At 43.6% G+C, this 24,136-nt stretch overlaps 1 protein-coding gene across 7 annotated transcripts in view; it reads right to left on the minus strand.

The window, feature by feature from the left end:
* DOCK4 (dedicator of cytokinesis 4) overlaps positions 1-24,136 on the minus strand; it is a 488,246-nt gene that overhangs the window by 273,449 nt on the left and 190,661 nt on the right. For all 7 annotated transcript variants that reach the window (XM_069764796.1, XM_069764797.1, XM_069764795.1 and 4 more), the window contains exons 6-8: positions 22,726-22,874; positions 13,659-13,743; positions 11,791-11,942 (exon numbers count right to left, since the gene is read on the minus strand). In XM_069764796.1, the coding sequence (XP_069620897.1) occupies positions 11,791-11,942; positions 13,659-13,743; positions 22,726-22,874 (386 nt within the window). The remainder of the gene's footprint in view (positions 1-11,790; positions 11,943-13,658; positions 13,744-22,725; positions 22,875-24,136) is intronic.

Here is a 24,136-nt window from a genome sequence, read left to right on the forward strand (position 1 = left end):
TATTCATAATGAGCAACATCCACTTAGGCCTTTTAATTGGGTGTTTGTGATTAAAATGAAGGAAATGTCTCCATCTGAGAAGACTGTTGCTCACAAGTAATGATTAGTACCTCGCCGAGAGCGCCTTTTTTCTCCTAAGAAGCCATTTTTTTATGCTACAAAGCTTCCTACGCATGCACTGACAGTCTCAACATGCAAGTGAAATCAGGACAAAGATGCCAATTAAAACCGCAGCCAACCCAAATGGAGTTTTTCATCTCTCAACTACCGTCTATTCTGCCCACTGATGTAAACTTTTAATATTTAGAATCTTAAAAATTAAAGTTTCTTTGGGCTTTAGTGCATCAAATATGTGAATATGAAATACCGTAATACTAAACAACCCACATCATGTACTGTACCGCATCATCAGCAAGTAACAAAAGGAATAAACAAACTAAAAAACGTAGTGGAGCAATATACACAGCCTCTTTCCAAATCTGTGAAAAGTGGCGCTCAGAGAGGGCGTAGCAATATTGTCACAGACATCATGATAGCCCCTCTAAATAACCATGAAACTAAAATATCCGACACTACCTCGTTCAGAACGTTCGATATTGTGGAATCATCAGATTACTTACAGACAATGGCCGCACATTACAGTAGTTCTCTACTTGTACGTTACTTTTCCCTTCTATTGGCCCAATAGTAAAGCAGAATATTAGCAGATATACTAACACAGTTAATCACCTCCAAATCTGGGAATTATCAAGAGAAAAGAGAAGAAAATACATTCTGGGCGTTTGGGCAACTTTTCTCTTTCATGTGTAGAGTGTTCAAAGCTTTGATATTTTACATCTGAAATTTATTATGCAAGATATTTTAAGTTTGCAGGAGTCGTGGCCTGAAACCAATTACAAGAAATCCTTATTTAACTGTTTAGAAATGGTAACTATTTTCGATGCACCTAATTTTAAGCAAGTAACTAACAAGCGGATACATTACCTTCTATGATATTGTTTTGGAGAGAGAGCATTTACATTTCTAATTGTCACATGTCATAAAGGTTAGGTTTTTTCATCTTCCTCAATTCAATTGGGCGGCCCCCAATTACAGTATAAGCAGTCCCAGTAAAAAGTATATTAGGCCAGATTCCCACTGACATAGGGCGGACATCTATTGTGCATTGCCTCCTTTAAGAAGAAAGGCTTTAGTCAACTGCACATCAAATGGCTAGGTACAGAAAGAATGGTGCAGCATGCTCCATCCTCCTCCATCAGAGCAATCCCTCTCACTTAGGGCACACAGTCGACAAAGAGGGAGGTTGCCCCTTGTGTGCTCCCTCTATTAGCCACAGACAAGAGCTACAGCAGTGCTTAAGTTACACGATTAAACATTGTTGCCCAATTATTTTACAGTGATCAGTCCCTAAGATTGTGTTAGGCTTCTTTCCCACTAGTGTCGGAATCTCCCCGTCGCAATGCGTCGAGGAGAGATTCCGACGCTAGCGTTTGCTGCATTGCACAATGGAGGCAGCGGATGCATTTTTCCGGCGCATCCGCCGTCCCATTGTAAGGTGCGGGGAGGTGGGGGCGGAGTTCCGGCCGCGCATGCGCGGTTGGAAAAGGGGTCCGTCGGGAGAAAAAAACGTTACATGTAGGGTTTTTTTCTCCCGACGGTCCGCCAAAGCACGACGCATTCGTCGCAAGACGGATGCGAAGTGTGCAAATCCGTCGCAAATGCGTCGTCAATAGAAGTGTATGGGGAAAAAAACGCATCCTGCAAGCACTTTTGCAGGATGCGTTTTTTCTGCAAAACGACGCATTGTGACGGATTTAAAAAAACGCTAGTGTGAAAGTACCCTTACCCAATCGGAGAAGCATAATGTAGGGGCATAGACACTGAATCCAGTGATGTATCACTTACTGGGCTACTTGCTGTCATTTTGATAAAATCACTGTTTTATCCACTGAAGATCTAGCAGTTCTCTGAAAGCTGAGCTTTGTATAATGCCGCCCACACCACAGATTGGCAGCTGTGTGCACTGTGCATAGGTAGAATGATATGGAGGCAGGGTTATACAGAGCTCACAAATATTTGACTACCTGGCAGCAGGTTTACTAGTCCTCTAATAATAATCTCCTTCAAATAAAAAACAGTGATTTTATCAAATCTACACTAAGCAGACCAGTAGGTGACACATCGCTAGAATCAGGGTCTCTGTCTCTACACTATGTTGCTCTTAGATTAGGTGACAAAAACCTGGTCATGTCATGTGGCTTCAATGTGAAGCTTTACTTTTCAAAGTGCTGAACCTCTTTAAAAACACAAAACAAAATGATTATACTATAGAGCAGGACATTGCAGTACAATACCTTTTCTAAATCACTCGGATAGAGATTTTTGCTATTATCTCACAGCATGGACCTCCCAGGGGCTGTGCTGGGGGCAGCAGCTGTTTATCACTCCTCGCTAATGTCTTCAATGCGGGAGCAGGCACTATAAAACCTTATGATCCTTGGCTCCTGCACAGAAGGCTGTAGCCTAGAAGCAGCCTACCCAGCGAGGGTAGTCTGTGCTGTGAGTAGACAGTAAGCACCTCTAACAGATTATACTGTATAGTAGCGGAATCATTTTTGGTGGTGGGCCTTGAGGACTGGAGTTGGGGACCCCTGCTCTAGATGTTCCAGTCCAGCCCCCGGACAGACAGCCAAAAAGCTCAATAAGTGGCCCACGGGCTGCACGTGCCCTCCCCGGCCCAGTGCTCATTCGCAGCCGCTGGCTGTCATCACATCTTTTGGATGCAGACAGTGGTGAATACATTGGGGGAGGACGATGCATCCATCTTCCACCACTCAGCTTGTCAGCCAGCAGATGCGAATGGACAATAGGTAAAATTGGTGCCAAAATGTGTCCCCCATTTTCTGCTGAACATGGCAATACCCCATATGTGGCTATACAGTACTGCCTAGCCACACGGCGAGACTCAGGAGGGATGTAGTGCCGTTTGCCTCTTGGAGAACCAGAACCAGTATATTATGCCCAGCTCGTGCTTCTGGACACATGCACCCGTAAATTAGGTGGGCTCCCGTCACTACAGAATTGCCAAATGTAGTTTAGGCACACTGCGGGGCTCAGAAGGGAGGGGGGGGGAGGAATTTGGGAGCGGAGAATTTGCTGAATTTATTTTGTGTAGTGAGGAGAATTTTAGTTTTTCCAGGGCCTTTGTACCACCATTAACGTGGAAGCCCCCTATATTTCAGTTAATAAAGACGGACCTGAGTGGGGGCATTTTTTATAGATTGAGTTGAACATTTTACGTAACATTTGGGATCACGTTTATGCTGACCACTTACATCCGAGTTTCCATCTGAATCTCTGAGTGATGTGATTCATGATGTGATCCCGCGGGATCCATTCACTATAATGAGGCAGCAGAGTTACTTTGGGCTCCGTCTGGCCGATGTTCAGCGTTGTCCTTTTTAGAGGTGCACAAAACTGTGGCAGACGGCACTTTTATGCATGTCTAAAAAGACGACACCGCCGGATCACAGGTCCTATGGCATCCACAGTGCCTCTTTCTGCCTCATAAGGGTAAGTTCACACAGGGCGTTTTTGCTGCTTTTTATGCCAATTTTCAGCTGCTTTTTACAGTACCAGCAAAGCCTATGAGATGTCAGAAATCTGATGCGCACACATTGTTTTTTTGTGTGATCAGTATTTTGTGCTTTGCTGCGTTTTTTGGACATAGAGTATGTCACTTCTTTCAGCGGTTTTCCAGTGTTTTTTCAGCATTTTCCACCCATTGACTTGAATGGATGCTCCCCACCGGTCAGAGAGACGCGGTTCCCACGCCATCAGAAGACAGTGGGGAACGCTCAGCTGTGATCGGGGGTATAAAGTTTACCTCCGGTCACTGGTGTCAGGTGATGGGACAACTGATCCCATCATCTGACACCTGCTACTGCTAATTACATTGAGAGCAGGAGCGGAGGATGAGAGTATTCATCTGCCGCTCCTGCGCACTAGTGGTGACGTCACCGAGCCTGCGCTCCCTCACAGCCTGACCTGAGGTAACCCCTGCACCGTGAGAAAATGTTAGGGAAGAGGATACCGCAGGTAATGTATCTATCTATTCTATCAATCTATACATTCATTCTATCTATTCTATCAATCTATCTATTCATTCTATTTACTCAATCTACAGGCGGTTTTTTTTTTTCTCTGTGTGCACTCAACTTTATTGGCATGCACAAAGAGAAAAAAAAAACATGAAAAAATGCAACAAAAACACACCTAAACCTGTGTTTTTGGCGCAGCTTCTTTCCTGCCAAGAAGATCAGGTTTTGCTGCAGAAAAAAAAAAAGCCGCAAAAACGCCCTGTGTGACCTTATCCTTTATAGGGAATCTTTCGCCAGGATTAGTTTTTTTTTGTTTTTTAACGTCGTTCTGCATGTGGTAAAATAAATTAAAAAAAGTAAGGCAACTTTATTCATTGTGTCAGCACGATTACAGCCTTATCCCATTTATATAGTTTTTGGTTTTTTTTTTTAAGTTTTGCCACTTTTACACACTAAAAACTACTTTATAGAAAACAGAATTGTTTTCGCATTGCTTTATCATGAGAGCTATAACTTTTATTTTTCCCCTGATGGAGCTGCATGGTGCCTTGTTTTTCGCGGGACAAGATGACATTTCCATTGGTACCTTTTTTACAATGAAAAAGCAAAAGTTTTGTTATTCTTTTACAGGATGCACAAAAGAAGTAAACTAGTGGGGCTGTTTTCTAGGTTGGGTTGTTCCAGACTCCGAGATACCAAATATGTGTTTTTTTTTTTGTTTTTTACATAAATATACATATTTATTGGTTCAATATTTTCTCTTTTTTGAATTTATGATTATTTATTTTTCAGTTTTAAAACATATTTTAACTTTTTTTTCTTTTTTCTTTACTTGGTCCCTGTATGGTACTTCAATTTTTATTTTTTGATTACTGGTCTCATGCATTGCAATACACATGCATTGCATGAGACCAGCCAGTTTTACACTGGCAGATCGCCTGATAGACTCAGCTGCTGGCTTAAGCCGGTTTCACATGTCGGTGCCTCCGATACATTTAGTGACAATTTTCTCATGTACCGGAGACACTGACACACGTAGACCCATTCAAATGAATACTCTATGCACATGTCAGCGTGTTTTCACTGACTGTGTGCATAACACGCAGACATGTCCGTTTTTATCCGGACACACAGGCCGCAAAACGTGCCACACACGTGCACATGGAGAATGGTGTACACTGTCCTCCGTGTGCACGGATGGCCACGGGAAAAGCTGCGCTACTGTAAGCTGCTGTTCCCCTGTGTGTGGTGCTGAAGATGGCTGTTATCCCTTCTCCCCTGCTCGTCCGGCGAGCAGGAGAGAATGAATGAAAGAAAAGAACGACGTGGGGTCTCCATATATATATTTTTGAACCAACCCAGCAAAACTCACAGGTGCAAGCTGCTATTCTCAGGCTGGTAAGGGGCCATGGATATGGGCCACCCCAACCTAAAAACAGCAGCCCGCAGCTGCCCAGAAAAGGCGCATCTATTAGATGCGCCAATTCTGGAGCTTTCCTCGATTCCTCGATTTTTGCTGGGTTGGTTTAAAAATATAGGGGACCCCATGTTGTTTTTGTCTTCCATTCTTTGTCCCCTGCCCACCGGCCAAGCAGGTGAGAAGGGATGATAGCTGGCTTCAGCAACACACGCAGGGGAACAGCACTTGCTGTAGCGCTTCTTACCCAACGGCTGTCTGTGTGGTACTGATGCGGCACACGGTTGCCACACGTGTGTTGCATAGTACACACACTGATATCTCCGGTAACGTGTTTTCCGGTACCAGAAATATCAGGACGTGTGAAGCCGGCCTTAGTCTAACAGGCCACCGTAGCTGGCAGACCCGGAAGTTATCATGTGACCTACGGCTGCCATGAAAACCCTTGATCACATTACATCACGGGGACCGTCAGAGAGGTGAGTAAAGGAGAGCTCTCTCTCTCATGAACTTCTAATTGCCACGACCACAGCATCTAGCACACAGCAAAGGGTTAATATCATTGGGACCTGATCCAATCAGGTTCCGATGAGGTTACTTGTCAGAGCTATCGCTCTGCACAGGAATCGCAGTGCTTGCAGGACCTTGGGGGTCCTGAGCACTGCGAGACCGTCGAACAAAGAGAAATGTTGGTGCTGCACAAGGCCCTGCAAGCGCCGACATTTTTCTACAGTGGGCAGTCTGAAAGACGTTAAAAAGGTTTCAAGCGAAGCTATCACCAGGTTTGGCCGATATGAAGTAAGGCCACCACCTTTCAGGCCTGATATACATCATTCCATAATGCTGTATTTCTGCCCCCAACCCAACCCAAAAGCTAAGAAAAAGAGCTTTTATTATACTCACCTGCAGGGCGGTCCGGTCTGAGGGGTGTTGCTCTTCTTCTTGTAATGCAGTCCTCCTTCTTACTTGATCTCCTCGGCACCACGCTCTTGTGCAGGTGCACTTCTTTGCCCTGTTGAGGGCAGAGTAAAGCACTGCAGTGTGCAGGTGCCGGAAAGGTCAAAGAGCCCCAGCGCATGCGCACTGCAGTACTTTACTCTGGCCTAGTCAGGGCAGAAAAGTGCGCTTGCGCAGGAGCACAGTGCTGAGGAGACTGTGTGGATGATGTAGTGAAACGTCATCCACATGAAGCAAGAAGCAGGGTGGCGATTGGAAGAAGATGGGAGGTGCCGGACCAAGAACATCAACACCCTTTGGACCGGACCACCCCGTATGGGAGTATAATAAAAGATCTCTTTCTTCTTTTCAGGTTTGGTTGAAGGCAGATACACAGCTTTATAGAATGGTGGTGGAGTAAGCGGCAGCCAGGACTATGGTCCTCACAGATGTCTGATTTAGCGTGCCCTGACCACCGGCATCACATATATACAGTCTCACTGTCTCACTTGCCTGGTTCTCTGAGGCCTCTCAGACATAGAGACCCTCCATCCTTTGATCTGGCACATAGAGAGACAGAGTCCAATTCCATCTTTAAACATAGAACTTTACTCGTATTCAATTGCAGCACGTCCACAGCAGTTACAGCATCAAAACAGAGTACTGCACCATTCACATCCTTCACTTTCCCTGTGCTCTTCCCTATGACCTTTAGGTTGTACCCGGTTCATCCGGTCTCAACCGGTACTGCAGTGTCCTCCCTATTCACCTTCACTACGTTCAGGAATTCCTTTGTCCATTTCGCGCCAGACATGAGGGCATCTGCCCAAGTAGAAAGCAGCCACATCTTGGAGCGACCATCTCACTTATTCTGCTGCACTTCTGGCCCATTGGCCCTGGACAGCTGTGCACTATGCTTAAAACGTTACGGAGCTGACCATCCTGACTCGACTCTATGGCCCCTACTGACTAAAAACAGGAAAACCCCTCTATCTTATCCACGGTTGGCTCCTCCTATGTCAACTATATACACTGTTATACCCAATCTAGTATTCATCTTATTGTACCTGTTTTTATTATGTACACCCCTCCTCACATGTAAAGCGCCATGGAATAAATGGCGCTATAATAATAAATAATAATAATAATAATCTTGAGGTACTGTACTTTCCCTAGCTTCACAACATATAAATATATATACATAGGAACATTATATATATATATATATATTAGCTGTACCCACTTTCTCCCCTAATCAGATGCAGCACAGCCGTTACCCCGGGCCTGTGCGTGCCGGGCGCCGCCTCCTCTTCCTTCATTAGCGTTCCCGGTGCCTGCACTGTAAGTATTTTTTTTCCGGGCATGCGCAGTTGCGCTGCCCTTTGAACTTACAGCGCAGGCGCCAGGCACGCTAATGAAGCAAGAGGAGGCGGCGCCCGGCGTGCACTGGCCCGGAGTGACGGCTGTGATGCGTCTGATTAGGGGGGGATAGACCCGCCCCCTGGATGATTTCACGGTATGAGGGGGCACATTTTATAAGCATTTATTATAGCGTGTGCAGGGAGCATAACTAAAAGAGCCACCTTGTCAGAATGCAGCATTAGTGCTGCACAAGGTGGCTCTTTTAGTTACAAAGGCCACAGGGGGGTGACAGGTTCTCTTTAACAAAAATTTATTCTGCACACAAAAGCCACAAAACAAATAGATAGAAATGTAATTATTAAAAGGAAAAACTAAGTTCATTGGCTCTTGAGGAGGCAGCTCTTGTTTTCATGTCTGCAAGCCTCGCTTCCCTCTGCTCAGAAAGTTCATTGGCTCTTGAGGAAGCAGCTGCTGTTCTCATGTGTGTCAGCCTTGTTTCTCGGTCTTCACATTTTTCATTGGCCCGTAATGCAGCTTTTCTTTTCGCATCAGCTGACATTCGTGCCATGGAATTCCTTTCATTAAGAGGCATTATTGTGGTAAAAATAGTCTGTATCTGGCAGTTTCTATATCCTCTCACATAGAGGTAATGTGACTGACATCAGCCTTTCCACCAACACGCCATAACTGACATGCTATTACCTCACACAAGCTTTGTTATACTGAGAATATCCTTTCTTGCCTATATTAACCAATCAGAGCTCAGATTAATTAACTGTAGCAAAATAGAAGCTGAGCTGTGATTGGTTGCTATTGGCAGCCTGATAAATCCCCAGCCAACAGGAAGCCCTCCCCCCTGGCAGTATATATTAGCTCACACATACACATAATAGACAGGTCATGTGACTGACAGCTGCCGCATTTCCTATATGGTACATTTGTTGTTCTTGTAGTTTGTCTGCTTATTAATCAGATTTTTATTTTTGAAGGATAATACCAGACTTGTGTGTGTTTTAGGGCGAGTTTCATGTGTCAAGTTGTGTGTTGATTTGCGTGTGGAGACATGCATGTAGCGACTTTTGTGAGATAAGTTTTGTGTGGAGACATGCGTGTAGCAATTTTTTGTGTGTCGAGTTGCATGTGACAGGTTAGTGCAGCAAGTTGTGTGCAGCAAGTTTTGCGCATGGCAAGTTTTGAGAGTGGCGAGTTTTATGTGTGGTGCGTTTTGAGTATGTGCAAGTTTTGTGTGAGGCAACTTTTGCATGTGTTGCAACTTTTGTGCATGTGGCAATTTTTCCGCGTGTGCAAGTTTTGCTTGTGGCGAGTTTTCCATGAGGTGAGTTTTGCACCTGTGGCTAGTTTTGCACGTGTGGCGAGTTTTGCGTCAGCCTAGTTTTGCATGTGGCGAGTTTTGAGTGGCGACTTTTGTGTTTCGACTTTTATGTGGCGAGGTTGGTGTATGTGTGGTGAAATGTGTGCTGAGGGTGGTATATGTGTTCAAGCACGTGGTAGTGTGTGGCGCATTTTGTGTGTGTGTGTTCATATCCCCGTGTGTGGTGAGTATCCCATGTCAGGGCCCCACCTTAGCAACTGTACGGTATATACTCTTTGTCGCCATCGCTCTCATTCTTTAAGTCCCCCTTGTTCACATCTGGCAGCTGTCAATTTGCCTCCAACACTTTTCCTTTCACTTTTTCCCCATTTTGTAGATAGGGGCAAAATTGTTTGGTGAATTGGAACGCGCAGGGTTAAAATTTTGCCTCACAACATAGCCTATGTGTCATGCCATTCTGTCTGTTTCTGGTTTTTGGCATGACAATGCATATGTTTGCTTTAACCCCTTACTCTTTTCCCCTAATTTGAGCTGGGATACTGCTGGCTGTTACCTTAATGGAGCCTTCTCAGTTCCCTGCTCTGCTGCGCAGTAATACATGGGCATTTAGGTATTTGCCCTGCTGCATACCTTCCTCATGTGCGGTCCTTGGTTGCTGCTGTGAAGCTGTCCGAGGGTTGTGAGGTCATTTGCGGCTGGTGCATGACTTTCCACGTGGCTCAGTGCATGCAGTCTCAGCCAGGTGCCCTGAGCCTTAGATCCTCCACTGTGTGTGCTGTAATGGTTTCTGTGTGTGCTTAGGGCGTGTGCGGCCACACCTCCCCTGCTTTTATCAGGGTTAGGGTGTGTACTTCAAATGCTGTCTCCAGCCAATTGCTGAGGGGCAGCTCATATATAAAGCTCCCCTGCCCTATGGGCGGGGCCTGAGCTACACTCACAAAGCTCTTTAACTTTGCTATGTGTGTTTCTGTTCCTGAATCTCTCCTGTCTATGTTTTGGTACCAAAGTCCTTGCCTTGATTCCTGTTTTGTCCTGTTCTGGCGCTTGTCCTGGAGGCGGTATATCCAGGCCCGAATCCTTGATCCTGTACCTGTCCTGTACCTGTCTGAACTGTGTCTGCTGTGATTATGTTCCTGGAATCCCTCTGCATCTGGAGCATCACTCCCAGTGACTTTGAGTCTCTTGAAACCGGTGTTTCTGCTGAGCATCTACTACTTTGTGCTCTGACTACCATGCGGTGTTAACCCCGTCTGGCTCATGTCGAGTACGGCGGTGTCTGCACCATCATGCTTGAGTTCCTTCCTAGGTCATATGTCCGGAGCCTGTCGACCGCAGTCTGGAACCTGATGACGGCTGTCTGGAGCTTGGAGCCTGATGTCTCTGGTGGTGCCTGTAGGTCGTGTCGGATGTCCGGAACCGAACGACTCCTATCTGATGTCTGCCGGTGACCCTGGGTCCAGATGTCCTGATGTCCTGCCTGTGTCTTGATGACCTCATGGACCCTGATGTCCTGATATCCTGTTTGTTCCCTGATGTCCTGGTCCCCTGCCTGTGTCCTGATGTCTTTCTTGTGTCCAGATGTCCTGATGTCCTGTCTATAACCTGATGTCTTGCCTGAGCCCTGATGTCCTCGTGTACCCTGATGTCCTGCCTGGGTCCTGATGTCCCGCCTATCTGTGCCTCAGTGATCCGTTGGTGCCTTGGGGTCCACTGGGTGGTACCCTTTTGAGGTGTGGAATCGGGAGCCTGACATCATCATGTTTTGTTTATGTACTGTGTGACTTTACTTTAGTAAACTTTACTTTCTTTACCTGAAGTATCGGTGTAATCAGGCCAGGTCCCATTCTGCGGTTTAAAGGGTCCGTGTTTCGTCCCTGGGGGACGCGCGCCCCATGCCTTCTGGGTTTGGTTGGTTTGGGGGCGTCTATGGGCTGGGCCGCATCTGCGGCTGCAGCTGACCGTGACACTATGACGCTCTCGGGGTCCAGACGTGTGACTGTGCAAAATTTTGTGGCTGTAGCTGCGACGGTGCAGATGCCAATCCCAGATGCCAATACATGCATACATACATACACACACACACACATTCAGCTTTATATATTACTGTAGATAATTATATACAACAATAAATACACGGTTCAATGGCATTACAAGGCAGCAATATACATACAATTAACTGGGACGTGTTTGGGGCACAAGACCGTTTTTATGACCCCTTACACTGGCCTTACCTCATATCGACCAAACCTGCTATGCTGGTGGAATAAATTTCAAGGAAGAATAGTGGTGTAGAATAATGCAGTTTTAATTCTCTATGAGTTTCAAAGTCGTAAAGACGTTTCCAGGACAACCACAATGATCACTGATTCCTTTCTTCAAACGATGTCACGTTGAAACCTTTCCAACATGTGGGGAGCGGGAGCTGGATACCTATACGAGCCTTTAGAAGAGTCGTGCTTTACACAACGCAGCAAGGAAAGCGAAAACTGCAGTAATAACGCCTAGAGTAGCTGGGTAATGCCCTATTGTACGATGCTGGTCACTCTATAGCTTAACTCCAAGGCAGTCAAAACAAACTATTATACTATTAAAACTCTGAAGTATTTGTATCCATTTTTTTCCAAGTGAACCAAACTCCTTACCTTATTGGTCGATTTTCCTTGCTGTCATAAAGTGAGAATATAACTTCTAACTCCTCTCCTAGGTTGGAGCACATCAAGCTCTTCATCTGTACAAATAGGTGATGGCTGCTTGCTGGCACTGGCGTGTCTTTTTTCCTGTGTCTGTGCTCCATCTAAGTGCAAAAAATAAACAAAAACGGTGATCTGACTTTGCTCATTGAAGAATTTTTGACGTGACCATAAGGCTCTCTCAAGTGCCAGATCTCCTTAATTAGGTAAGGCAAGGTAGCACCTACATTGGCTGGACCCCAATCATTTTATATTAATGGCATATTATAACCACAATGCAGTTTGCCATAGTGTCCGTTTCTCACCTATTTATAGGATAAGTCATAAATGTCTCCTCCTGGGAGCCCCACTGTGTACTAGACTAGGAGACCTGAGCCCCCTGCACCCTGTTACTGCACAATCAGTATGATGAGGAGTTGGTACAATGTGTCAACAGTATATATAACTAATCCCACACAAATACTGGTGGGAATAAAGAAGAGATCCCATATTAAAAACCAATGTTTATTAATAAAATTTAAAATAGTAAACAATAAAAAAGCAAAATAACCGTAGGGGACACCAAAAGACAAGGAAAAACACAAGTGGTCCGTTCTCAAAAAACACTCAAAAAATGCCAGTAGGTATTACACTTTAGAGTATTAGAATAAAGATATTCACGCAGTGGTAAATAACGTATAATATAATATGAATACCGCTTCCAGATCCCCACTTATCCACCATAAGACAATCTCACAAACACTAGCACAGTGGCTTTGTTATAGAGTATCCGTGGTGATAGAAAATCCTGAGCTGACCGCACTGAAGTAACTAGACTGACCAGAAAATATCCATAGCTGCAAAGAGAGGTGCCCGGACGCCCCCGGAAGAAGCAGGAGGCGAAACGCGCGTCGGGGTGAGGGGACGCCATTGGCACAAGGTAATACCACCTCTCTTTGGTATTTAATATGGGATCTCTTCTTTCTTCCCACCAGTATTAGTGTGGGATTAGTTATATATAATATTGTGAAGTACCCTATCTAATGGTGTCTCAGACATATGTGGAGACAATGTGTCAACAGGGCAAGTCAAGCTCTGTACTTCGTCATTTCAGTCAGTGTGATAGAAATGATAGAAATTAAATAGGGTGGCAGGGTGCACGCTACACCTTCAGTAAGCACATCATGCACAAAATACGTTTTAAAAGTATACATGTCTTAAACTGACTTTTTTTTTAATAAGCTCTCATGTTTACACGAATAACACTATTTAGCCATCATATGATTTGCATACTGCATTTTTCACAAATTTCCACTCTATAGTCCATAGCGCTAACTTTCAGCTGTATCTGAAACACTGGATGAAGGCTAGCTGCTACAATCTGTGCCATACAGCGTACACACAGACATGAGGGATTCCTGCTCTCCATAGTCAACAGTGGCCCACAACAATCAGACTTACTGTATATGCTGTGAAAGATTTTAAATAATTCTGCATAACAATTACTACATTTTAGGCCATTTCCACACAAATCACAATGGCATGCAACATTATGCTTTTTTATATTAAGCATGAAAATATTGTTACTATGATATTTCTTTCATGGTAAAAAGCAATGGTTTTCATTTTTGGCCAATATTTCTAAAATTACTACCATATAGGTCCTAAATACAGGTCATTTTTACATGTTTAGGTTTACAAACTGCACATTAATTTTATTGGTCACGTCATATATTCCAAAATTCTACCATTGTCATACATCCTATTCTCAAGGTAGTAGGGGATCCAGCACACATGGATGGATATAATAAAGGTTTATTCCATGATGGGATCATACTTACTAGTCTGTATAATTCTGTAACGCTGACGTCTTCTGGATCTACCATTGCAAACTCTTTCCTTGGAACCAAGTCAAGACCCAGCTGCCTACAAAATATGGAAAACTACTGAAAAATGACATTCTAACATAAATCGTTTGATCTCCACAAAACAATATGTTGAGTACAATTTTAGAGTTTCAGTATACGTTATATGTTTTATAGTAGACTTCCACTGGAGTTAAGTTAAACAAGCTACGTACTACAATTGCTGTTGTGTTAGTGTCTCTGGAATAGTTTTCATTTTTTTTTTATCGCTTCCCTGTTTTAAAGTTAAGTACCCAAAAATAAAGATGTAAATTTTTGCCTTTAACAAACTAGGCATATACCACAGAACTTCTCCATTTGTGTTAGCTTTTACTATTCTATGACGCTGTCCAATCACGGCAGTATTATATAGGGGGGGAAAAAGCAAAAGCACAAAGAAAATAACAGCACCATGTTCTTCTGAGATGAGATTTATCTTACTCAGTGCTGGAGAGCTAGAGCGCCTGACCTTACTGTATTACAAGAGATGCACTGCGTTGCATATCTTCTGCCTTCCAACTCACCAGGACTGCTGATTTTCTGCGCTCCAATAGTGAGAAGAGACGCGGCAATTGTGTAGTTCTCAAATCTTGTCTGCAGGTGTCACCTGTGGCCATTTGCTTTTTTCCCCTCTATGATGAAGCCATGTTTTGATTGGCAAGTGCAATAAAGAAGAACAAGCAAACACCCACAGAAAAGTTCTGCGGTATATGCCCAGTTGGTCAAAATGAAAAATTTGCATCATTATTACCAGGGAGGGGGTTGAGAGGTGAGGCATACCTTTAGAATGGAGGAGCAGAGAAAAAAAACAAACCTGTTTCAATGAGTTTAATAGCAGCAAGTGGAGGAGGTACTCAGTTTAAATAAAAAAAAAAAACTACAGGTAAAGTTCATCTTTGACTATTCGTATACACTAGTAGAAAATATATACTAAAACAGGAGTCACAAACATGGCCGGTAAATGGGTCACACGTAGAAAAAAATGGGTATTTGATAGGTCCCATTCTTTGGCATTCTATATATATATTTTTTTTAGCACTTTTAATTCCGTTTTTTTGTGCATCAGTGTAATTAAAAACCTACATTTCTTGGCGCAAAAATAATTTAAAGGGAACCTCTCAACCCTTTCCTCCCCCCCCCCCCCGGCATTTTAAACTAAAAGAGCCACCTTGTGCAGCAGTAATGCTGCATTCTGACAAATTTTAGTTATTGTTGCTGTAACTGCAGAAATAATCCATTTTGTAATTTGTCCTAAATACCTGTCTTCAGTCCTGGAGGCAGGCCTTTCCCCTCTGCTGCAGACGCCACACAGCCGTCACTCAAGTCTTCTTGGCGCCGGGCGCCGCCTCCTCAGCGCTGTTTGTTTTGAATTCTGCCGGCGCCTGCGCTCTTCTGTCATGCCTGGGGCAGGAGCAGTGAGTGCTGCCCGTCTGTCCTCATATGCAGTCTCGCTGACTGCGCCTGTGCGGCCGCCCTGCTTGTGAATTCCAGTCCCGCAGTGTCCCTGGCGCCGGCAGATTTCAAAACAAACAGCGCTGAGGAGGCGGCGCCCGACGCCAAGAAGACTTGAGTGACGGCTGTGAGGCGTCTGCAGCAGGGGGGGAAAGACCTGCCTCCAGGACTGAAGACAGGTATTTGAATTTCGGACAAATTACAAAACGGTTTATTTCTGCATTTACAGCACCAATAACTAAAAGAGCCACCTTGTCAGAAGGCAGCATTACTGCTGCACAAGGTGGCTCTTTTAGTTTCAAATGGGGGGGGGGGGGGGACAGGTTTCCTGCAAAACAAAAACAAGAGGAGGGAAAAATAGAAAAACCTAAAAGCTTGCTGTGACACTGGTATTGGCACCCTTTACATTAAATTAGTATGGAAGCACATTTTGACTCGCCTGAGGAAAATTACACATGAGAATCACCTGTGATTGTCAGTGCCCATGTGTCGAATTAGCCAATGAACGATGACTTCAGTGTTCTAAAAAGCCACATGGTAGGCCCTGTTCCTTTGTCAAAATGGTGAAGACAAAGGAGCTGTCTGAGGACATCAGAACTGCTATTACTAGCAAACACAAGACTTCCAAAGTGTATGAGGCCATCTCTAAAGACCTTTGCATCCCAGTGTCAACAGTGCACAATGCTGTTAAGAAGTTAAAGCATGTAACCGTCAAGAACCACCTTGGGTTTAGGGGAAAGAAGAAATTGGCAAGAGATGTCTTAGAAGGTTTGTGCGAATGATGGGGGAAAAAAAACACTTTGGCAAAGGCCAAGGAAGAAACCATTGCTGAAGAAAAGACATAAAAAGGAAGGATTGATATTTGCCAAAGAGTACCTTGACAAACCACAAATCTTTAGGGAAAATATTCTGCAGCAGCTGAAGCAAAAATAGAGCTTTATGGCAATTTAAATCAACAGTTTGTTTACAGATGGTGCAATGAAGCTTATAAGGCAAAGAACACTCGACCAGCAGTTAAACACGGTGAAGGAAACATAATGCTGGGGGGTTGCTTTGCTGCATCTGTACTGAAGGTCTTGAACGTATCATAGAGCCAGACTGCTTGTGCTTCGAGGATACCTGTGGGCAGAGTCTTATCTTCCTGCTCTAAGCCAGAGAAACCAAGGAAAGACCTGCCCACAAAACACCCCAAAGCACTAAAATATTCATCATCATAGAGACAGAGAGAGAGAGAGATAGACTGTTTGTGCTTGGGGCGGGCCTGTGGGCAGATCTTTCCTTGGTTTCTCTGGCAAGGTTACTCGCGGTCATGTCTCACAGATGATGACGTCAGTAACATCGTCGCCCATCAGACATGATCACGAGTGACCAATGCAGCCTTGAGAAAGAGTGACCTGCTTTTCCTTAGCTGACTATTAAAAATAGGGGGGACCCCAAATAATTTTTTTTTAACAAGTATAGTAAAAGACGTAAAGTGGGATTAATGTGGTGTTGCTTCCAATACATTTAGGAGGCCGTAATGGCACAGCAAATATAAAAATCGTAGAGTAGGATTGCCCCATTATGAGAATGCCTTGACGTGGCGGGGTGGCTCAAAGAATTGATCAATTGTTTGATAAATGTCTCAATTTGATATACAGTTAGAAGTTAATATGTACATGTGCACTTTTGTATTGCGTTCTGACCACAAGCAGCGCTGGCTTCTCCTCTTTTATTTTGATATTGCTTTGTAGCTGACCCCCACTGTTGCCATTCTTTCTGTTTTCACTGTGATTGATCTAGGCTGCTGTACACACATACAGCAGCCCTGCCCTGCCCCAGGCTCGGTTTGATTTGAGCACCTGTGCCTGGGCCTGTCTCACTCTTTATCCGTGGTGCTGGTCAGGCAGTGTGGAGGTCAGATCTGAAATGTCTACGTTTGGACCTGGTCGACCTTTATCTGCACGTACCCTTTCTGGCGACATGGGGGTGATTCTGAAATGCTACAGGTACAGTTTGCATTCAATATGGTCCTGCTTTTAATACATTTAGGAGGCCGTAATGACACAGCAAATATAAAAAAATGTAAAGTGGTATTAATGTGGTCTTGCTTCCAACACATTTAGGAGGCTTTATTGGAACAGCAAATATAAAAATCGTAGAGTAGAACTGCCCCATTATGAGAATGAATTGGCGTGGCGGGATGGCTCAAAGAATTGATCAATTGTTTGCTAAATGTCTAATTTTGATATACAGTTAGAAATTAATATGTGCATTTGCACTATTGTATTGCGTTCTGACCACAAGCAGCACTGGCTTCTCCCCTTTTATAGTAAACTACACATGCAAGGCAATGCTCCAGGCCAGTACTTTGACCTCCCTCTCCTGGTTCAAGATTATTATGTTTTATATTTTTTATTCTATGTTAATTTAAATAATTTTCCTATCCACATTTGTTTGTAGGGCAATTGTCCTGCTTTTACCTCCACTTTGCTTCGTTTTGCAGTCCCCAAGACCTTATTACGCTCATTTTACAGCACAAAAGTTTGGGTCCTCTATGACTTATAAGGGGTCAAGTTCTGGTACCCAAACCGAACTTTGGTTTGGTTTGGCTTGGCTGAACCTGATAAATCCGAACTTCCACGAAACATCCCTATAAAACTTTACATTATTTCACACAAAACCCCAAAAAATGGGCTTGAAAAAATTGTTGGCACCCTTAACTTAATATTTAGTTGCACACCCTTTGGAATAAATAACTGTAATCAATTGCTTCCTATACCTATCAACAAGCATCTTACATCTCTCAACTAGAATTTTCGACCACTCTTCTTTTGCAAACTGCTCCAGATTTCTCATATTGACGGTTACCTTCTCCTAACAGCAATGTTAAAATCTCTCCACGGGTGTTCAATGGGATTTAGATCCAGACTCATTGGTGGCTAGTTCAAAACTCTTTCTAAGGCCGGTTTCACACGTCAGTGGCTCCGGTACGTGAGGTGACAGTTTCCTCATGTACCGGAGACACTGACTCACGTAGACACGTTAAAATCAATGTGTCTCTGCACATGTCAGCGTGTTTTCACGGACCGTGTGTCTTTTTGGAAAACACGGAGACATGTCAGTGTTCGTGGGAGCGCACGGATCACACGGACCCATTAAAGTCAATGGGTCCGTGTAAAACACGCAACGCACACGGATGTTGTCCGTGTGCAGTGCAGGAGACAGCGCTACTGTAAGCGCTGTCCCCCCCGCGTGTGGTGCTGAAGCCCTATTCATCCCTTCTTCCCAGCAGCGTTTGCTGGAAAGAAGGAATGAATAATCTTTTTTTTTTTTATTTATTTTTGTTTTTAAAATAAAGTTGCCAGTAATCTGCCCCTTCCCACCCCCTGTGCGCCCCCCCGCTGGCATTAAAATACTTACCCAGCTCCCTCGGTGCTTACATCCTCTCAGCGTCGCTGCTTGTCCTGTATGAGCGGTCACGTCGTGCCGCACATTACAGTTATGAATATGCGGCTCCACCTCCCATAGGGGTGGAGCCACATTCATTAATGTAATAAGCGGCACCACTTGACCGCTCATTATTCATTCCTTCTTTCCAGCTAACGCTGCTGGGAAGAAGGGATGAATACCGGCTTCAGCCCCGCACGCAGGGGACAGCGCTTAACTCTAGCGCTGTCTCCTGCACGGTCCGTGTGGTCCTCAGTCGGCACACGGCTGCCGCACGTGTGCCACACTGATGTTCAACGTAAGCACATGGACACGGATAATTCCGGTACCGATTTTTCCGGTACCAGAATTATCTGGACGTGTGAGACTGGCCTAAGGCTGCCGTCACACAGTCAGTATTTGGTTAGTATTTTACCTCAGTAAGCCAAAGCCAGGAGTGGGTGATAAATGCAGAAGTGGTGACGTGTTTCTATTATACTTTTCCTCTAATTGTTCCTCTCCTGGTTTTGGCTTACAGATACTGAGGTAAAATACTGACCAAATACTGATAGTGTGACGGCAGCCTGACACTGAGCACTACATTGTGACCCAAAATACTTTAGTAATCTTCAGATTTCATGATTCCTTTCATACAGACAAGGCACTCAGTGGCAGAGGCAGCAAACCAACCCCAAACATCTTTGAATATCTGCCATATTTGACTACATGTATGGTGTTCTTTTCTTTGTAGGCCTCTTTTAGTTTTCGGTAAACAGTAGAATAACGTGCTTCGAAAAAAAAAAGCTCTATCTTGGTCTCATCTGTCCACAATAAGCCTTTCCAGAAGTATTTTGGCTTACTCAAATACATTTTGGCAAATTGCAGTCTAGGTTTTTATGTCTCTGTGTCAGCAGTGGGGTCCTCCTGGGTCTCCTGCCACAGAGTTTCATTTCATTCAAATGTTGACAAATAGCTCACGATTACACTGATGCACCCTGAACCTGCAAGAAAGCTTTTCATCTCTTTGGAACTTGATTGGGGCTGCTTATCCACCATTCGGGCAATCCTGTGTTGCAACCCTTCATTAATTTTTTTCTGCTGTTAACATCCAAGGAGATTAGCTATATTGCCATGGCTTGTAAACTTTTTGATAATTTTGAGCACAGTGGACAATGGAACAGCAAGACCTCTGGAGATGGACTTGTAACCTTGAGATTGTTTATATTTTTCAACAATTTTGATTTTGAAGTCCTCAATCAGTTCCCTACCTCTCTTTTTATTCTCCAGTAGTGTAGCACACACAGACACGTAATGCAAAGATTGAGTACACTTCTCCCCTTTTTATCTGGCTTCAGTGTGATTTTCATATTGCCCACACCTGTTCCTTGCCACAGGTGAGTTTGAATGAGCATCACTTGCTTGAAACAAAGTTGTTTACCTACAATTTTGGAAAACGTGCCAACAATTTTGTACAACCCATTTTTGAGGTTTTGTGTGAAATTATGTCCAATTTGACATTTTTTTTCAGTTTTTTAGTGTTGTCCCAAGACACACAAAGGAAATAAACACTTGTATAACAAAACATGTGTAACTGCAATAATTTTCTGGGAGAAATACATCAATTTCTGGAACAACTTCAAGGGTGCCAACACTTTTGGCCAAAACTGTATTAAATATATTGGGAACTTGAAATAAACGTTGGGCATGATAGGAATCAGCGTTAAGATACATTCAGCGCTAAGGTAAATTTTGCTGAAATGTTTCCTTTAATATGAATATCTACAACCACAAAGAATAAATATAATTATGGACTTTATAATTTCTGTGTCTGCAGTCCTATGTGGAAAGTATAAATATTTGCCATGAAAGACAACGGTGGAAATTGCTGCCAATTATATAAATAAAACTAAACAGGTAAAAGAAGCAGTAATTAGTAAGGAAAACTCAGTAACATTACAGGCAAATTGTGTTTTCTATCATATGTAATAGAATATGCTTTAGACTGGCATTCAGTTTTGCAACTGCACATTAATAATCCATATCGTATCCCGGGGAAGCCGTATTAAATGAAGCAACAACACAGTATGAGCCTTGGAGACAAAAACTATACAGTCTGGGGAAAAGATAATAGCGGCATTTCCATCTGTGCATATTGCTCTGTAATAATAAACAAGAGCTGGAGACTATTATCACGATATATTGAGAATTTGTGACAAAATGTACAGAGCTAACAGATATTGCACTAACATTACATTTCAGACCTTGCTTCACAATCACTTTTAAGCTATTCAAGCAGGCACTGATAAAGGGAACAAGTCAGTGGTTTCATGCTGCCCTAACCACAAACTGCAAGGAAAACAGACAGGCTCCATCACTACAGAGAATTAAGGTTTATCCTTAAAGAGAACCTGTCAGCAGGATTTTTCTAAGTAAACTACAGATACTGTCATGTTGCTGCTGTTATACTGATTAAAATAATGGCCGAATCACAAACAGTCTGTCTTCACGATAAAGAACACGTTGGGCTTCGAGGCAACCTGTGGGCAGGTGTTTCCTTGGTTTCTCTGGTTTAGAGCAGGAAGATAAGACCCTGCCTACAGTCTCGCCCCAGGCACGAGCATCTAACTTCATGAAAACTTCTAAGGGTACGTTCCCACGGTCAGTAAATGCTGCAAGTTGGATGCTGAATACTTCCGCAGCGTCCAACCCACAGCGTCCAGATGTTATAGCATAGTGGATGGGATTTCAAAAAAAGCCCATGCCCAATATGCGTGCACAGATGCCTGTGGATCACCTGCAGAGACAGACATGCGGTGCGTCTTTGCAGACCGCGGCATGTCAATTTATCTTTCGGAGACGCGAGTCTCCACAAGATGAATATTACCCGTACAATGTATTGGATGCGGTGAGACTGCGCCTGTGCGGCCATCCACCTTGTGAATCCCAGCCCCGCAGTGTGTTATGCATTATGCACAATGCGGGGCTGGGATTCACAAGCAGGGCGGCCGCACAGGCGCAGTCTGCGAGACTGCATCTGAGGTCAGACGGGCAGCGCTCACTGCGCCCAGGCAGAACAAAACAGCGCAGGTGCCGGATTTGATTTGAAAACAGCGCGGAGGGGGCGGCACCAGGCGCCGTAGAAGCCTTGAGTGTCGGCAGTGTGGCGTGTGCAGCAGGGGGGTTAAGACCTGCCTCCGGGACTAAAGACAGGTATTTTTGCGAAATTATAAAACGCTTTATTTCTGCTTTGACTGCACCAAAACTAAAAGAGCCACCTTGTCAGAATGCAGCATTACTGCTGCACAAGGTGGCTCTTTTAGTTTCTAACGGCTGGAGGGGGTGATAGAGTCGCTTTAAGATTAATAGGGGTGCCCAAACTTTTTCATATAACTGTATATCTATCTTTCAAGGTAAAAGTTAGGTTTCGCTAACGACATGTAGAAATACCAGTTTCGATTGTGGGTGCTAAGCAGAAAATCAGATGCGTCTCTGTATACACTTAGTTTGTATTACCGCAGCAGAAATAATTGGACTAATGGGGCATTAATTTACCAGATGGGAAATTCCCTTTTCTGCTGCAATGCAATACGGTTCATCTGGTAGGAACCTATTGTAAATTCACCAGTGAATTTAGGGCTGAAGGACTTCCATTTCTAAATTTACAATGTTCTTATAAAAATGGAAAAAAAAAATGACAATGCTTGTCAGGAAAATGGAGCCATCAAAAGCAGAAAATAAAGATGACAGTTACAAAAGCACATAACTTAGTAAGAATTCTGAATATATTTTCTAGGCTTTCAAGGTGACACTGTGTCACTCATCAGACTACCACAATAACTTATGATCTTTTTGTAAATCTAATAGTAGATCATACATTATGATCCCTCAAACAACAACAATAGTCTCATATAAAGAGAATGAGAAATGGAGAGTATGTAGAACACTTATCAAATTACATCGGAGGCTTCAGAAACGTGTAGGCACCATCTCAGTTAATATGGACGCAAACAGTCTTACCCCTATTAAGTATTGTGAAACTAGCTAGCATTTCATTCTAAAGTCTCACCCTTGTAGCAAAAGACAACTGTGAAAGCATTCTGTGCATATGAATGGCAGCGAGCTACCATAATTATCTGTTACCCACTCATTTCCCCAGTCCAGACGAGCCGTTATGTGCCGCTTCACATCCTTCATGCGATCATGAGTCAGATGTCCCACTAGCACTTGTCTGCGAAGATCAAGGATTTCATTCATTATGTGACCCAGACGATGAAAGAGATCACCTTCGTTTTTCTGTAGTGCAAATAAAAAATAAAAAAAAGAAGAGACGTTTTATTTATTCAGCTCAACACATGTTATGGATGCTTGCCAGAATGTGGTATCAGTAAGGTTGATCTAGGACTAGAACTTATTTCCAAAATAAGAGAACTTCAGCACTTTATAGCCAGGCTTCTCAATACTCAAAATGGGCTCCAAGTTGGGAGACACATCTAAGTAGCAGAGTTGAGAGACTTGTTTTAGACATCTGAACCCGAAAACCCAGACAACCCCAAATAAACCATGTCCCTTTTAAAAATTGCACTACCATGACCTTAAGAGGAACCTCTGATGTACAGAAATACTATATATCTGCAGATACTGAGTTAATCTGCAGGTAAATGTTAAATACTGTGAAGCTAGAGTATTGGAAGTGCTACAGCCTCTTGCACCACCCCAATGACTGAAAGCAAGCGGCTACAAGAAGAACATAACTTCACTTTCTCCCTGTAGCTGATTTAATTGACAGGGAGCCAACATTGCTAAATGGGATCCTCAATTGATTAAGCAGAAGTTGTCCAGAAATGGTCTACCCCCACCCTTTAAGCAATATATTAAAATGTGGCATGGCAATGTATCATACATCGTGATACATGGCATCACCTGGATCTGACTTGGGAGACCTAGCAGTTAATTTGGTTTGTCTGATTAGAAAAGAATAGAGAGGCCCTGCTTTACAGTACGTATATGCTCATATGCTCAGAAATTTTCACTGCAAATCAGACAAAACTTATTAAGCTAACTGCCAGGATTTAAATCATTATTGTTGCTCTTCTTCCGAATGCTACATTAGGGATTTACGCTTTTAGAAACCGTTTCAGGAATAGGGTCACAACTCCAGTAACACATCTTTATTGTGCCAGAGCTCTGCTTTTCTTATATGAAAGTCTAAAGCTGGATTCACACTGCACGATTATTGTGAAGGAGGCATTCCCAATAATCGAGGAGAGTAAAGGTGGTCATACACATTAGATGGATGTAGGCCAAACGATGCTTTGGATGATCATCTCAGCTGACTCTCTCATACACAGGAGCACTCGTTTAGCCAAGTGCTCTCATGCTCTCTATGAGAAACCTGCTAATTGGCATTGGCAGGCATATTATCACTGGTAGAAAAATGTGACTGGCAGTTCGAAATCAGCCATGAGTTATGTCATTGATATCTCCGGCAATGATCAGTTAGCCGGCACCGCCAAACACATTAGAACGCTAACTGAACTCATCAATATCTGTGAGTT

The sequence above is a fragment of the Ranitomeya imitator genome, chromosome 4 (genome assembly GCF_032444005.1).
Source record: "Ranitomeya imitator isolate aRanImi1 chromosome 4, aRanImi1.pri, whole genome shotgun sequence".
In the NCBI taxonomy this organism is placed as follows: Eukaryota; Metazoa; Chordata; class Amphibia; order Anura; family Dendrobatidae; genus Ranitomeya; species Ranitomeya imitator.